The following is an 18,421-nucleotide window of genomic DNA, read 5'->3' as shown; positions in this document are numbered from 1 at the left end:
TCCAGAAAATAAAAACAAATTACGGTATGGAATGGCTTTAAAGGCGACGCAAGGCACTAGATGATGAAATGATAACGAGTTTTCAAACTGTCTCTAACTCCTAGAGCAAGATTTAAATGACATCTGATTTAATGAAGTAATCATTCAATGGGCTATTGCAGATTCACACTGTTTCTCAACCAGTGGTCCACAGATCACTATGGGGTCCATTGGCATCATTTCAGGTGGTCCATAGGATTTAGTTTTTATGTTTAATTTTTTGAGTGGTGTAAACCACTCCTACAACTGGCTTTGTTAGTTTACGTGTCTGTCCGTTTACGTGTCTGTTCGTACCAAAAAGAGCATGGTTGCTATGGTCACCCAGTTCACACGGGTGTGATTTAATTACGTCAGACATTACGTCAGACCACAGCTGATCAGTCTATATAAGACCTTACACCACTCAGTTCACACGGGTGTGATTCTTTTTTTATTACCCTTGTTAAATGGTATGTACAATAGGTCCATGTATCAAAATATGTAATATTTCAGTATATTAGGCGTACTGTGGGAAAAACACTGCGATGCGTTGTGAGCTTGCAGATCTAATTTTGGTGTGCGACACTAGCGCTAAACTAACTATAAAGCTTTCAGATCATGAAATAAATAAAAACTTGAAAAGTGTGATCCTCGGAGGCCGGGTTGCCTACCCTCTTGAACCTACGCCAAAACATGAAGTGGGCCACCGTGTGAAGATTTGAAATATAATTGGGATGGAGGTTCTTCCTTGGCTTAGTGGGAATGTTTCCCAGCAATCGGGCACTGCATTCATGATGTGTGGCATTTTGTGCAAAACGGGCACGGCCACCCCCACAACCATTGGAAGCCAATCATAGCCAATCGGAAAGGAATATGAGAAATGTGATCATATGTGTACACTGTACAGAGATAAAGTATACCGATTTGCGTGAGGTTTGGACAGAATCTGTAGGAGTAATAACAAAATATGTGTTTCGCAAAAATCTGTCTCATGGTTGCACTATAACAGGCAAAGCAAAGCAAAGTTACTATATTTACCCAGGGTAACTGGACTAAGCATCAGATACTTGTTTACAGCCAGGCCCTGCTCATAGAACATTTCATGGTAGTGGTTCAATGCCTTGCTCAAGGGCACTTCAGCGGTGGTAATTAAGGTAGTGAAACATTAAGGTAGGTTTTTCCTTGGCCATGTTTCATGTGGATTGGTCCAGTACGCCAATAATAACAATAAAAAGCAGGTGCTTCTCTGGCCTCCGGCCAGGGAGTGTCGTTTCCCACAGATTGGTCCAACAGTGTCGGAGAAGGACGGCTGAACAGGGGCAAAACCATCGTCTGCGACCTGGCAGGGACAATAAATATCCCTTCTTATACAGTTATTTACTAATTATATAGCCTACAGTGGTTGTGGCCGAACGGATTGCGGAGCGGTCTTGATACCGGAAGGTCGCCAGTTCGAATCAGCGGTCCGACACGTTAACATTACCACCGCTGAAGTGCCCTTGAGCAAGGCATTGAACCACGACCATGAAATGTTCTATGAGCAGGGCCTGGCTGGAAACAAGTTCTTGAGCTTATAGTAACTTTGCTTTGCTTTGCTTTGCTTTGTGCGGAGATGGGGTGGGGTAGTCTTTGAGGATTGTTCGAGAATATGCTGGTGGTCGAAATATGCCAGTGAGAGAACCTCTGGTTCTTTCTGACACTATCTGAGATTTCACTTCCAGTAACTGACCTGTGTTCACTGTTCCTCTCTCAACATTCCAGCAACTGATTCCCTTTGTGGAGGATGACAGCTCTAAACACGAGGACCGTTCAGCCAGCCAGAGCCGCCCTGCCACGGAGGAGAGAAGAGAGATACTGGAGGTTAACAAGGTAAAACTAAAGACAACGAGTCGCATGTTGGATGTTCACATTGCACAATCATTCATATCAAAACCACAGGTTTTTATCACAGCCATCTTTACATATTTGGCTGTCACCGCTAGAAGTAGGTCAGGAGTAGGGCAGGAATTTCACGGCGGCCATGGCCGTCGTTGCCCCTCTCTTTGGCCGTGTGCCCCTCGAAAAATGATATGCCCACTGCCCAGATGGCCGTTGTGCCCATGTGCCCGACCGGCGCCCACAGCAGTTCATTTTACCACTTTTCCTCTGCGCAATTTTCCAGTCATTACGGTAACCAATGTTCCCCAAACGTCCCGCGCAGAACGAATATGAGTAGCGCACATGAACACCAGACATATATTTGTGTATTGTAGTTGTGTTGCCATTTGCCAAGTGGTTTGATTATTTTGTGTTACTTTGCCTTAATAACGACCCCCGCTGGTCGTCATGACACGCGCGCGCGCGCACGCACGCACGCACGCACACACGCACGCACGCACTCAAAACAAAATAATGTTTTCTACCGTCGCGACCGTGTGACAGTCCTTACAATGCGCTAGACCCCTGGGAGATGGATTGCTGAGGTGGAGCGCCACACCTACCATCAGCTCCCACTACTTACTGCACGACTTGCTGCACCCAAGCCATGCTACACATACGTTGAGTTGGCGGTGGCCGGGATCGAACCCATGGCCTTGTGGTCCAAAGTTGAGAGCTCTACCGACTGAGCTACCTGGACAATAGCAACAGCTAAATATGCATTCAAAGACAGTACAGTGCTAATAGTACCCTCATGGGTAGTCAGATGGACGAGGCAAATCTGTGGTAGCTGAACATGCTCCGAATAGTAAGAAAGGATTATTGTACCTTGTGTTTGAACTCAGTGCAAGGGGGGAGAAAGCTGACATGAGCAAAATAGTAGCTGACTGTGTTTAAAATGTTAAAGAATGAGATGACTTTATTTCTCAAGGCAGTGATGTATGATGCACTCACTTTAGAGCTGTTTCAGTTGTCTGACATCAAGCGCACCTAAAGCACTTTCGCAATTTATTCACTGTCAGGCGGGTTTTTAGCCCGGCTCTGATAGAGAGCCTCTTTTCTGATACTGACGCATAGAAGGGTAGTTCTTTTGACACGCGCCACACTGTCAGTCAACGGGGAACCTTCACTGGAATGTTTAATCTTGACCAGGTTTTGTTACAGAGCTGCAGAGGAGCAAGGTAAACGGAGTGCTGCATTAGTCAGGGTACTAATCCTGCAATAGAATCACACTTAATTCAGTAGAAAACATATCCCTTGGACATTTCTGGAGCACGCTTTCAGCCCACATAATGCCATAGTTGAACTCAGTGCTTCTGTTACCATTGACTGGCCCTTGATGTTGTGGCATACTACCATAGATAATTCTGAGTCGAGGATTAGGCCTAATCTCTCTCTGCAAGAGGTGGCCTTGGCCCATCAAGTTGACATTTCCATGTGGTGAGTAATGGGGATGGGGGCGCGTGCATGGATACCCGTAGGCTTCATGAAAATAAATCACTCTGCACTGGGAGAAAAAAGAAATAAAAAACATATAACATTATAATATTGCATTCAATTGTAACTCTTACAATACTCTAGCAGTCTGTTTAACATTGTTCTGTTTTTCAAAGTAACCCTTCCTAGACTGGAATTACAGTAAAACATTAGTTAGTTAGTCTGAAAACCCACCACTTCAGACTCCATCTTAGCCTACTTGCTAGCACTTTCCCTAGCCTCGACCTTACAGGCAAAGGCTCAATTTATGTAATTTAGATTTTAGATTTTATGTACAGTAGACATAGAACTCTATAGTCTGTCTATATGCATAGTTTCATTATATAGATATTCCACGGTTAGACGGATGTTAGGTTCTTAGCTTACTTACGTATTTGATAAATGTAACTTTGAAAGGTTAATCTGTGTAATTTAAGTAAATATTGTTTACTCTTGTCGCTAGTACCACTGAATATTTATTTTCTCCTCCAAAGTCAACGCGACAGAACTGCCGGTATTTAACGAGACAGCTTGCTTGACACTGCAGGTTTCTGGGCATATTTTCCTCCCAGAAGACATTCGTTCTGAGTTTTGTTACATTTTGTTTTCTGCCTCAAAGCCAAATGAGGCATAGTATACCTGTGAGATGTGAGTGTCATTTGACGTTGTTTTATCCTTCATCAGAACAGAAGTAAATCCTCAGTGTTCTTATATGCTATCCATTTTACACTCAAGAGTGAGTGTACAATACATGTAAACATTTCCTAAACCCTGTTTTTCTGCCTGTAAACCAAACGTGTAGCCAACATGTGAGGTGTGACTGGCATTGCAATTTGTATCGATGTTGTAAATACCGATACAAATGTCTGTGTGTGTGTCTCTTTGTGTGTGTGTGTCCGTGTGTGTGTTTGTCCGTGTCCGTGTCCATGTGTGTGTGTGTGTCCTGCCCCCTAGGATCCCTACAGGCATGCTCAGTACAGAGCAGTGCTATTTTCAAAATATTTTTATACATTTTCTAGATTTGAAAAGTTGTGGAAAATGGGACATTCTGCATAATGAGTACTTTCTACTTTTGTAATTTTGTTACCAATACTTTTGTACTTTTACTCAAGTAAATTCTGAATTCTGGACTTTTACTTGTAACAGAGTATTTCTACATTGCAGTGTGTGTGTGTGTGTGTGTGTGTGTGTGTGTGTGTGTGTGTGTGTGTGTGTGTGTGTGTGTGTGTGTGTGTGTGTGTGTGTGTGTGTGTGTGTGTGTGTGTGTGTGTGTGTGTGTGCGCACGTGTGTGTGTGTGTGTGCGCACGTGTGTGTGTGTGTGCGCGTGCGTGTGTGTGTGAGTGACTGTGTGCCTTGTCTTGTCTTGTCTTGACTGCTGCGGTGATGATAATGGTCCAAGGTCACCTGTGTAAGATAGAGGCAGAGATGAGCACTGGTTATTTTTTAAAGATCGCTGTATTGGCTCCCCCGGCTGCCTTTTAAATGTTAACACTACAGTAAGTGAAACATTGCAGTGAACCGTGCCACTCGACTGCACTCTGCCCAGTCTGAAATACACTCATCACAGTATCACACCTCTCACAAACCACCTCACAAACCACGGAGTGAGGGCCCAGGGATGCTTAACCCATTAGGCCTGAGGACGCATCTGTGTCATATTTTAACCCATTTTGGCTGTGTTTTAACTAAGCATTATGTTATACTTTAGCTATTGAAAAATAGCAGATCTACAAGCTCATAGCGCGCCACCGAGTGGCGCGCTATGAACTTGTAGGTCTGCTATTTTTGAAAAATCGTAAAAATGCGGCACAAATCTTTGAATATATATTCTTTCAGAGCGAACGTTTTTTTTATTTCGACGTCAGGCCTGAATGGGTTAACGCAGTACCCGTGAAGAAAGAACAACAGTTTATTATTCATGTTAAGGCATATACCAACACACCTATACAGCACAGACAACGCACGCATGCACGCACACACAGATATACAAACATGGAGATGGAAGTGTACAAGAGACACACAGCCTTCGCTTGTCTCATTATATCTGAACAGAGAAATGGTATATTATCACACAGACCTTGGTTGTTTTGCATCAATCCCCCAATTTGGATTCTCCGCTGTGTTCGAGTCATCCTTACTGCTACGACATGTGGATGATACAAAGATAAAGAGATTGAGACAATAAGCTTGTTAATAGGATTAGGATTAATGCAGACTGACTTTCCATCTTTAGGTTTTTAGCACAGCACAACATTGCACAAGCTTTAGCAAAGAAAATATATAAACAAATGAAAATGCTCAATGTTGACCGATAGATAGATATATAGGCTATATATATAGGCTACTACACATACGCATTACGCACATACAAACCTTATTCCAATTATATTAACACATTGTTGATATCATTTGATTAAAGCTGCAATCAAATTCCCGTTTGGGAATTTAGTCCCGGTCTCCTGCATGACGGACCATAATCCTACCAATAGGGCATTCTGCTTGGACAGGGGAGATGTTACGTTATGAGCTTCAGGCAGCGCTACCTCTCAACTATTAGGTGTGTTATTATGGTCGATGCATAGTACAATGTTAAAGCATAGTACAATGTTAAAGCATAGTACAATGTTCGGGAGGGGTACCCGACCTGATTTTATTTCGGCTCTATAAAAGTTATGTCATACTAATGTGGCTCGCGCCGTCTCCATATACAGTATGAAGATCACAACACTGACCTCATCAAAAAGTGAGAAACCAACACGAATACAACCTATTTAAAATTCAAAAGTACCAGTCAATCTGGTGTGTTAGCTCTCTACTCTTATGGTAGTCGTTTCCTTTTAGAACAAGCCTTTTCCTTTTATACTATAAATATCACCTGGATACCTCCATAGTATATTTGACCAGACCTATAAAATACAGCCCTCTTTATTGAATTGGACTTATAGGTAGACTTATAGGTTATTAGTCCATCTCTCACCGAGTGGAATACCGGTATGTATGCGTATTAATTTGATGTGCTAGCTTTATTGTATTAACATACTCTACCATACAAATTGGTTAAAATACCATTTTACCCATTAAAATAAGTTCCAGATTGCAGCTTTAGGCACTTACACCAAGTAATTGCTTAAATAATGTACTCTAAATAATTTAATTCTCTGGATGTAAAAATGTAATTATGAAGTGTTTCCCATTATACACACATTACACACATGTAAGTCACATGGACACATTTTGACAAACAAAACTGTGTATTTTGGGACACACACATTGAAAACCACCCATACACATGCATATATATGTGAACCCCGAGGCTAACAAACCAATTAATTAGACACGCTTATTTCCAATCTGGCCGTGGGCCTTCCGATGCAGTCCGCAAGTATTTGTAGCATATTTAGCCATGATTTCTGCCCAGGCTGCACAGCTGCATATTAAGGCGGCAATAAGGACAGCATGCGTTGGGGAGTTGTGATCAGCAGAGGAGACGTGCATACGTACAGCAGGACGGGGGGGGAAGCAGATGTTAGCGGTGGCCACAGTCTGCACAAGCAGACAGGACGGTCCTGGAACACAGTCTGCCCAAACAGACAGGACTGTCCTGGAACACAGTCTGCACAAGCAGACAGGACGGTCCTGGAACACAGTCTGCAGACTCTGCACAAGCAGACAGGACTGTCCTGGAACACAGTCTGCACAAGCAGACAGGACTGTCCTGGAAGTTGGAACACAGTCTGCAATAAGCAGACAGGACAGTCCTGGAACACAGTCTGCAGTCTCTGCACAAGCAGACAGGACTGTCCTGGAACACAGTCTGCACAAGCAGACAGGACGGTCCTGGAACACAGTCTGCACAAGCAGACAGGACGGTCCTGGAACACAGTCTGCACAAGCAGACAGGACGGTCCTGGAACACAGTCTGCAGACTCTGCACAAGCAGACAGGACTGTCCTGGAACACAGTCTGCACAAGCAGACAGGACGGTCCTGGAACACAGTCTGCAGTCTCTGCACAAGCAGACAGGACTGTCCTGGAACACAGTCTGCACAAGCAGACAGGACTGTCCTGGAACACAGTCTGCACAAGCAGACAGGACTGTCCTGGAACACAGTCTGCACAAGCAGACAGGACGGTCCTGGAACACAGTCTGCACAAGCAGACAGGACGGTCCTGGAACACAGTCTGCACAAGCAGACATGACGGTCCTGGAACACAGTCTGCACAAGCAGACATGACGGTCCTGGAACACAGTCTGCACAAGCAGACAGGACGGTCCTGGAACACAGTCTGCACAAGCAGACAGGACGGTCCTGGAACACAGTCTGCACAAGCAGACAGGACGGTCCTGGAACACAGTCTGCACAAGCAGACAGGACGGTCCTGGAACACAGTCTGCACAAGCAGACAGGACGGTCCTGGAACACAGTCTGCACAAGCAGACAGGACAGTCCTGGAACACAGTCTGCACAAGCAGACAGGACGGTCCTGGAACACAGTCTGCACAAGCAGACAGGACTTTCCTGGAACACAGTCTGCACAAGCAGACAGGACTGTCCTGGAACACAGTCTGCACAAGCAGACAGGACGGTCCTGGAACACAGTCTGCACAAGCAGACAGGACTTTCCTGGAACACAGTCTGCACAAGCAGACAGGACGGTCCTGAAACCAGAATTTATGATGAAAAATGTTCGTCGACCACATTAATTAAGAGGAAAACCCGAATAACTGATCTACAAGCTCACAACTTCAGCTCTTGTTGATCGGAGTGTAAACAAGTGTAAAATCAGGCATTATGACACCATCAAGGCCTGCTGTAGATTTAGTCGACTAAAATCGTATGATATTTAATCGACTAAAACTAGACTAACACTAAAACATTTAAGCTGAATAAAATGTGACTAAAACTAAATCAAAATTTGCTGTCAAAATCAACACTGACTGGAACACAGCAGGAGTGGAGTTGGGCCTGGCCGGGCGATATTATGTCAAATCAAGAACACGGTTATTTAAAACTAACTTTAGCCTCGATTACAATTACTAAACAATTAGCCTATAAAAATAGCAGACCTACAAGCTCGTAGCAGGTCTCATCGCGATGCATTGTGATCTCGTAGAGCGGCTATTTTCTCACGTGACGATACCATTGTCCAATGAAGTATAATACAGGGGTTAAGTGGTTAATCTGACTAATCAATTTCATCGATTATATAAAATCTGTTGATATATTAAGGAGAAAAAAGGTGATTCTCGGTTATTTAACCGAGCAAGATTAAGTCGCCAGAGTCGGTTATTAGATCTAAATGTCTGTTTCAATATATTTTTGGATAGAGAAGGATGATGGATGGATGGATGGATGGATGGATGGATGGATGGACAGACAGAAAGGTAGGGAGGGAGGGATGGATGGATGGATGGATGGATGGACAGACAGACAGACAGACAGAAAGGTAGGGAGGGATGGATGGATGGATGGATGGATGGATGGATGGATGGATGGATGGATGGATGGATGGACAGACAGACAGACAGACAGAAAGGTAGGGAGGGATGGATGGATGGATGGATGGACAGAAAGGTAGGGAGGGATGGATAACGGGAAGGAAAGATGGTTTTATGAAAATAGAAGGATTGAGAGAAGGAGGGGTTAGAGAGAGACAGGGAAACGAATGGTGGGATGGAGCGGGAGATGGATGGAGAGAGGAAAAGAAAGGAGTAGGCATGGAGATAGCAGAGGAGAGGGGTGACGGAGAGACCAGAGGAGAGGAGAGAGGGGTGACGGAGAGACAAGTCCCGAATGAGGGATGCATGGATAGGAAAAGGGGGAGGGAGGGATAGAGGTTAACAAACGGAGGTATAGAGAGTTAGAGGGAGCAGATAAAATGAGGATAAGAGTGAAGGAGAGCTATGAATTGTATAAAACTGCATATTTTGTATTTTTTAAGTCAAAGTGACATATGACATTTACGTAGGATAACCAACCCCCACCCCCACCCCCGATTTGTGAATGGCAGATTTGTGATAGAGAAAACAACATTACATATAACAGAGGATGAGGGAGATTGAAAGCATTCTGAAAGATGAAAAAAGGGTAATTCTGTAGTCGGCGGAAGAGATGGATGGATGACCAGACGCAGACAGATAGCTGTGTTGTCAAGAAAAGGTACCGGTAGACGGGGGAAGTGGAGGGTAAAGAATGAACGAATGTTGGCAGCAAGAAAAAAAAAAGAAGATAGTCAAAGAAGACCACTTGATGCACACAGTCACACACATGAAAGGAACGAGATGATGCTGGAAGACGGATGAAAGCGGCATGGTTTGATAGATGTGGAGACAACAGTGGATTGTCACAGTTAAGGATGACGATATGGGCTCTAGAATGGAATAGCAGGAGACACCTGCACGTGACAGAGAAAATATGATGGCTGCTCTGAGAACATGCACATAGAGAGAAGAGATTGATGCGTGAGCGGATAGATAAAGTCCAAATGCGCATTTTGGCTGACATGTTACAGTAGCTCAAGATTGTTGGCCCCCATATTTCCCCTCCATAGAATAGATAAAAGATTCCATGAGATCCAAGATTCCATTCCGTTCCATGGAGTGCATGATCCTAATTTAAGATTCTCTCTATTATTGGGACGATAATAAACTGCGGCTGAACACATATTGATGGAAAATAAACGGGTGATGGAATGGTTGGATGTTACTAACATGAGTGTGTGTGTGTGTGTGTGTGTGTGTGTGTGTGTGTGTGTGTGTGTGTGTGTGTGTGTGTGTGTGTGTGTGTGTGTGTGTGTGTGTGTGTGTGTGTGTGTGTGTGTGTGTGTGTGTGTGTGTGTGTGTGTGTGTGTGTGTGTGCGTGCGTGCGTGCGTGCGTGCGTGCGTGCGTGCGTGCGTGCGCAGTGGTCAATGGGCCTGTGGCTGCTCAACAGTGACACTTGGTGGTCAAGCAACGCTATTGCCGTACTCATTCGGACATACACAGTCAGGGACAGACATACATATATAGGGATAGACAGGTACATTGTCATTGGAGTGGCTAGCACCACTCAAAAAGGTAGTCGACAAACATTTTTCGTCATAGTTTTAGTCGACGAAATGAACACTGGCCCGAACACCAACATCATTGCAGGACTTACACTTACCAATATTCAGCTCGATTTCAGCTCGATTTCAGCTCGATTTCCCCCCCCGACCACCACCACCACCCCAGAATCCATCATAACTTTTAAATCTTTACTTAAGACCCACTTATTCTCCCTGGCCTTTAGTGTCAGTTGAAGTAGCCCTGTTCCCCTCACTAGTGCAATATAGTCTGCTTTGTTTGTTCCTTAGTATTGTCTGCTTATATTGTATCGTTTTGCTTTCACTTCTTCTAAAAATGCCTGTTTGTTTTTCATGTTTCAAATGGTTGTTTACATTGTATTGTTTTTGTTCTTTGCTTCTTTTGAACCTGTACAGCACTTTGGTTGACCTGGTCATGTAAAATGTGCTATATAAATAAAGTTGAGAGAATGAACAGGTAGCAGTGAAGAGTTTAGACTAGAGACGTGTGGTTGTGGGGGCCTGGGGGGGAGGGGGGGGGGGGCGGGGGGGGGGGGGGTAGGAGAGGCAGATGAATGACTCTCTCCATGGTAATGTCTGGCTGCTTTATGGGCCATCTTGGCTGTGAGTGATGGCCTTGCTCTCGTTATCTGTCGATTGGGGTAATTGCTGTTTGTCGGAGTCTGGTTGACTGATGGTGATGCAATCTGCCCCGCCGTTCCGGGGGGGGGGGGAGGAGGAGGGAGGGGGCATCCCTCTCATCACTCTCCACAAGTGTGTCCTCACTAGGACGCACGCTGTGTGTGTGTGTGTGTGTGTGTGTGTGTGTGTGTGTGTGTGTGTGTGTGTGTGTGTGTGTGTGTGCGCGTGTGCGCGTGCGTTCCTTGCACACGTGACCGTGACAGTGTGCTTGCCTATGTCTTTGTGTCCTTGCAACGGATGGGACAGGCATGTACTACATCACGTATGCACGCGTGTCGGTGCATATCTATGTGTTCTCTGAGCTGCTCCTGTGTGCATTGGAGATAGAGTATGGACAGTCTAGCCGCCGCGAGAGCTGTTTGTGTACGTATCCATGAGTGGGATTGTGTGCACGTACAGAAATTAATCCATGTGTGCGCTCGCATGTAAACTAAAAGTAAGTGGTGTTTGCATACACGTTTAACCCATTAAGACCATGAAGGCATCTGTGTGACCTTATATAGCTTTTAATTTTTGGCTATTCAAAAATAGCAGATACAAGCTCGTAGATCTGCTATTTTAAGAAAAATCGTGAAAATGTGTGCAAATCTTTGAATATATGTATATTTTTAAGTGAACATTTTTAACTCAAATATTTGCTTCTGGGGGTCCCTGGAACAATATATTATTTTGAGATGCAGGTCGGCGGCCAAATACATATAATTTAGGGGGGCCTTGACATGAAAAGGTTTGAGCACCGCTGACATGGAAACACAACTGTTAGGATTCAGAAGACATGTGTAGAATCGGTCTTTTTTTGTGTTTTTTCGCCTTTATTTTATATTTTGTATGGAGGGACAGACAGTAGGCTGACAGGAAATGGGGAGAGAGATGGGGGGAAGACATGCAGTAAAGGCCGTCGGGATCGGGAGTCGAACCCGCGGCACACTGCCAGACTGGATTACCAGCCAAGGTGCCTGGACCACTGAGCCATGGCCCAGGCCTCGGCCTCGTGTCTTAATGGGTTAAAATGCATTATCCAATAATAGCCGTAATAATTAATTGGTGCATAATGGGCTGCAATTGCTCAGTGTTGTTGCGTGCAGACCTTTGGTGCCATCCTTTGGATGTGATGGTGCATATCAATTCAACGGACACAGTCAGCTGCGCTGCTTAACTTCCAATGAGAAACACAACACTGAGCGATACCCCAAGTGCCTGCAGAGTACGTTCATAATGAACACCCCACATTACTGGTCACACCCCAATTAAATGGGGGGGGGGGGGGACGACGACGATGCATAATGACAAAACAGATGCGCCCTCTGAATCCCTTACTGATCGTTAACACATTTATTTAGTTCTTTTTTTTATCCCACGATTTTGCAACACATTTTTTCACCCAGTGTCAATTATCTAATAATCCTGGGTGCTACACTTCCTCTGCCAACCTGGGGGGGCAGCGGACTGACCTCATGCTTCCTTCAATACATGAGGAGTCCAAGCTGTATCTTTTCACCTGACAGGGGGGAATTTCTCCAGCCGGACGTAGCGCGTGGAATGAACACGTTATTCCGACCAGTTCCTTTATTGTATTATTTATTTATTTATCACCAAGGAGTAACCTCGCATTAGACTATCCAGCATATCTACCTCGGAGGAAACTCTGGTAAGGCCGGAGGTCGGTCTATGGTGTCGCTAGGCCAATCACAGGCAGGCGGGGCGTTACCATGTCTATGCTCGGACGTAGAATAGATATACGCCTCCCGGACATGTCACATCTTTGTTTAAGGGCAGACAAATCCTGCTATTATCTCTGAATCTACGGTGCTGTCCGTGGTTTTGATCAGAACGCTGATGTTCTGTCCTAATTTCTGACCAAGCATCTCGTTTGGAATATTAACACTTCTAAAGAGAGATCAGACTTGACAGCGTGAGGTATTAATGGAACATTATACCTCCCGGTTTTGGGGGAAATGGAAGGCGGAGCTTTTCAGAGTAAAATCTGCCTCATCTGCTTGGCACTCTAGCGCCTTTATTCTGAAGAACTCTGGCAGCAAGTGTTAATTTCACTCAAGATTTTTGTTTCTTTTTTCTGTTTTTGTTTTTAACGAGCCAATTACATTCTGTTTTCACCAGCTGTCTGTTGCATGAATGGTACAAAGGCATCCTGTCTGACTGACTGACTGACTGACTGACTGACTGACTGACTGACTGACTGACTGACTGACCAAATGGCTGTTTGGCTGTCTGTCTGGCCTGAGTGACAGCTCATATTCCTGAATAAAAATGGACAGATGATTCATTATGAGTCAGTCAGGATTGCTTGCTAATCATTCCATCTGGGCTGTGGGACCGGGCTGACGTGTGGTGACGACATCACTCATTCTCTTTATATAGCGCTCCCACCCCTCCCGTCAATCCAGCCAAAGTGTGGTGGTGATGGTGGAGGTATAAGGGGGTACTTCGCCGATGGCCGTCTCCCTCAATGTGTCATGGGAGTCACCGCGGACAGTGTGACAGGGGAGACACCCTGAACTCGCCCACCCCCACCCCTACTCTCTGCCACCAACCTCCCCCCCGCCCCATGTCCCCGCTGCTGCAGCCTGCCACCGCCACTCGCTCTGCGTTTGATTTAATACCAACCTAAGTGTGAATAAATTCCTGTCACAGCCTGTTAAGGAGGCCTTGGAGAGATCTGGCCTGTTATTAATTCACCACCGCTCTCTCTCTCTCTCTCACACACTCTCTCTCGTGCTCCCTCTCTCTCTCTCTCTCTCCCCACCTCTCTCTCTCTGCGCTCTCTTTCTGTATCTTTGGTACGTCTTCTTGCCCCCGCCACCCCCTTCCCCTCTATCCCCGTACCCCCTCGCTTTTCTAAGACCCTGTTAATTACCGCGTCTGTCCTCTTTATTCAAATGAGAATGTGAGAAATTAAAAGAAGGGAGAAAGGCAGGTAGGCGGGCAGGCAATGCTAATGGCCGTTCCTCTCCTAATCCTGTGCTGGCGGCTGCCAGTTTGGCGTGTTTAATGAATTCCAGTGGCATTGGTGGTTAGTGTTATCTGAACGGCAAGCGGGGAGTCTGCCGCGCCCTGCCGATAAACAAAACACAACCTCCAAACGGTAATGAGAGCGGGACAGAGGGACACATACAGCCTGGTTGGCAGATGCTCCCCTCCTCTCTCTTGCATATCAGCCTCGTTCCCCTCTCTCATTCTGTCGTCCTGCTGGACTGTCTGTCTTAATCTCTCTCTCTCGCGTTCCATTCCCTTCTGCTCTCGGACCCCACCCCGCCCTCCTCTTTCTTTGTATGTCTTCTTCCTCCTCTCCGTCTCGGTGTGTTTACACATCTCTTGGCGATTAGTAGTCTATGCACAGGAGGTGGGCATACCACCGTCTTATTAGCCGCCACATGTGTACCCCATTAGAAGCTCTCTGCATGCCAGGGACTTTTTAATTGGGTGGGCAGGGGTCATGGGGGTCATCTCAGTAGTGGCACAGCACTTCCACAGCGGTGGACTGAGGCTGTTTTGGGGAGAACACGCATGTTTTTCTAACCTTTTATAACACTCGGTGTCGAGCACCCCTGATTATTCCTGCTCCGCTGTATTGCGTGTTTGACGTCTGTGTAAGCAATTAAACGTGGGATGCTTTGGGGGTCCCCTGTCCCCCTCTACCTGTGCCTGACTGGGTTTATGTACAGTAAGGATGTTGCAATGTTTTCATATTTCTTGTTCCAGTGGTTCTTGTAGCAGAAAGCAGGAATCAGCCGCCAAGGGTGTCTGCCAGAAATATCCACGGCCGGGTGAGGCTTCCCCTCCCCTACTGGGTGGGGCTTCTTTAGTTTTATAGTAGTTGGGCGATCAAACAAAATAAATTTTATTTACATATATACACAACATATCCAGCTGGTAAAGTATGTAGGCTACATGAGGTTCAACATATTCACATTAATTGAGCCATAGGCAGCTATATATAGTGATGTAAATAGGTTTTCAATGTAATGCTAGGGGTGGTCTTTTAGATGGGTCTCAGGAGGCACATTGTATGAGTCCCACTTCAGTGACGTTAGGAGTCATATTTTGTCATTTTTCTTTGACAGTGCATATGCAAACAGAACAATAAAGCAAATTAAATGGCGCCAAAATAAATAAAGTCAAAATATAATAAGTAAACTAAATACTTTGTGGTACACTCAGTGAGCTAAATAATTGTTTGGTGCGTTTATGCACAGCTCAATCCCTCCTCCGTTAATGAGCAATGGCCATTCCAGATCTACGAGCTTGGAAAAAACACTTTTGGGGGGTCCGCGGTAGTCCGCGGATACGGATATGTTACCCATTCAATCAGGTCTGCTCGTGTCACGGCAGAGAGACGCCACTGTTCCACTGCTCCGCCGCGTTGTACTGTTATGCTCAAAGAAGTGAATTTGGTCTTTGGTCTGAGGCAGTGCCCTTTAGATGAGAGGGTTGCGACAACTCCATTCACTTCATGGGGCCACACTCTCAAGCATTGCATGGGTCACGTGACTGTGCTCTTTTCTGCCCCCTCAATGACAGCACTCTCTAAAAACCTCTGGTGTCTGTGTGTTATGATTATCATTTGTAGCGTGTTTCTAGGACGATTCCTACGTGGATTGTATTGTTTATAACGTAGGATGAATCATGCAAAATGATTATGTCAGTGGATTATTCTTTTTTTTAACCACGATTTATTTGTCACATGGATTCTGTTACAGTACAGTACTGAGTACAGTATTGCGTCCCAGGACCCCCGGGGGGGACATGATAGCATTTATCAATTCGTTGCTTGTTCGTTTTTGGACGCATGATGCAACGAATTTGCATCTCTGACCCCTTACCCCTAAACTTATTTGTCATTTTTTACTATTTTGAAAAACATTTTAAAATAGTTCAAATAGCTGATCTACAAGCTCTCAACGTGTCGATGTAGATCGTCTAGTTGAACTATTTTAAAATTTCTACCATTCATTGTCATTGGAAGCCAGTGACATGAAGATACAAAGATGCATCCAACGTTTGTAGCTGCTGCAAAAGCTACAAAGCTACAAATTTAAGCCGAGCTGGGTTCAACTTCCAGATGCAAAGCTACAAAGCTACAACTGCAGCTGCAATGACACGTCACTACAGACGCACGCTTGATGACGTCAACGACCGCGTGAGCAACAGATATACAAAGCGACAGATACGCTGTGATCTTTGCATCTTTTGCATCTGCCCGTGTGATCACAGCATGAGAGGTCTGGAGCAGAATGATCAGACATGTATTTAGCCCTAAACCATTTAACCCATTGAGACCTGGAACGCATCCATGTCACGTTAGCGTTTAACCACATTAACCATTAACCCATTTTGGGGCGGGAACCCCTTTTGGTGTTTTAAACATTGTTATAATTTAGCTATTGAAAAATAGCAGATCTACAAGCTCATAGCGCGCCACCGAGTGGCGCGCTATGAACTTGTAGGTCTGCTATTTTTGAAAAATCGTTAAAATGTGCCTCAAATCTTTCCGAAAATTGTCATGATTTAGAAAACTTTTTTTTTTTAAATTTCGACGTCAGGCCTGAATGGGTTAAAGCTTTATAGGCCAACAGTGGTATCAATTCTTTGACACACATGTGTACAGGGAGCCAGTGTAAGGATTTACGAACTGGAGTGATATGCTCCACTTTCTTGGTATATGTAAGGAGTCGAGCCGTATGCGTTCTGAATCAACTGCAGTCGTCTGATTGATTGGAAGCTGCTCATAAATAAACCTGCCGGTCTTGGGCTGTGAGTTCATCCAAACTGATCAAATCACATATCTCTATTGGATCAACCATTATCAATTCATGTCATCTTGCCAGTCATGAACATTTTCCCAGAATGCATTCAATAGACACATTTTCTCTCTCTCCCTCTCTCTCTCACGCTCATATATCCATATCTGTCCACCAATTGTTTTGTGATTTCTTATTTGTGATGATTATCAAAGATTCTGATAGATTCTGATATATATGTAGTTATTATCAATAGTCTACAATACATATTATCAAGTGATGGCTATGATGTACCCTGTTCATAAACTGATGCTGTTTGTTTAGTCAACTCATGTGCGTATGGTCCTTGTGTAGCTGGTAGAATTAAGTGTGATTATCTTTATCTTGTGCGCCAAAGCCACGCATACGTACTTTGGTGTAGCTCGGATGTTAGAATTAAGCCAACCTAGATGGTTTGAGTTCAGTGAGGGGCTGTTGTTGTTTGGACTGAACCATTATGTCTAATTTGAAAAAAGGAGATGAAATTCTCAGAAGGGATGTTATCTAAATCTAGTATTTCGACTATGACTGATTTCTTTAATGCCTGCCTGGTATTATCATTAAAGCACGTTGGGAAAGAAGTGTGTAGAAATGTGTCCCGTTGTGATCGCCCCCTAGGAGTCATGGTGAGTACCTAGAGTGAGAGTTCAGAGTTTCAATGGTTCTTATTTCTTACTTCAGAGCATCACCTCTCATCCTCCTCTGTGTCTACCAAAGGGAAAACCGCTATATCAGATGCCGAAGGAGAATTAAATATGTGGATGTTACCGCAAGTGCTTCTCACTCCTTTAAGGATATATGAATCGTAGATTAGGCCTTTGACTGGGATGAAAAACTAGACAGTGCCTACTATCTTTCTAACCTGTAAATCTGCATTTCACACCCTTTGCATATAGAAGAGAGGATAAAGAAGGGTCCTGTGCTGTGGGTTAGCAGGTAATACAGTAAGGTGGAATTGCATTGCTTTACGTTTTGATCTTTCCAGAAATCTGCTTGCCAGACCGGATTCCACTGTTAACGTCCCTCTAAAAAAGGGAGATGGTAATTGGAACTTTCTTAGCAGTCCCATAAGGCAACTGATTTCTCATTGCTATTGCAGATTATAGAAACTGATGAGATGCTTTGATATTACGAAGAATCAAAGCTGCCACCTGACCTGAAAAACCTTTGAAATTATTCAAAGTTGTTGCTTTTTTCCACCAGGAGCCTAGCCTGGCTCCAGCCCTGAATCGCTAGCCATGCATTAAAAAAATAATATGTTCTGGCGATTCAGTGACTCTGCTACGGCAGTGTCAGTTTGCATCGAAAATCCTATGCAGTGGCTGATTGTCCATCAGCGCCGTCACTTGATGACGTCAAACAACAAACATGGCTGCCCTCACTGTGGTAACTTGCGACCGTATCGATCTCGCCCTATGATAAATAGGTTTTACATCTGTCGTTCATCATCATCCGACATATTTT

At 44.7% G+C, this 18,421-nt stretch overlaps 1 protein-coding gene across 2 annotated transcripts in view; it reads left to right on the top strand.

Annotated features, from left to right (window-relative positions):
* Positions 1–18,421, top strand: part of med30 (mediator complex subunit 30) — a 61,203-nt gene that overhangs the window by 25,013 nt on the left and 17,769 nt on the right. For both annotated transcript variants that reach the window (XM_079522863.1, XM_079522864.1), the window contains one exon: positions 1,780–1,887. In XM_079522863.1, coding sequence (XP_079378989.1) covers positions 1,780–1,887 — 108 coding nt within the window. The remainder of the gene's footprint in view (positions 1–1,779; positions 1,888–18,421) is intronic.

The sequence above is a fragment of the Electrona antarctica genome, assembly GCF_951216825.1.
Source record: "Electrona antarctica genome assembly, chromosome: 15".
Taxonomy (NCBI): Eukaryota; Metazoa; Chordata; class Actinopteri; order Myctophiformes; family Myctophidae; genus Electrona; species Electrona antarctica.
This window is presented reverse-complemented; position numbering and strand designations above follow the sequence as displayed.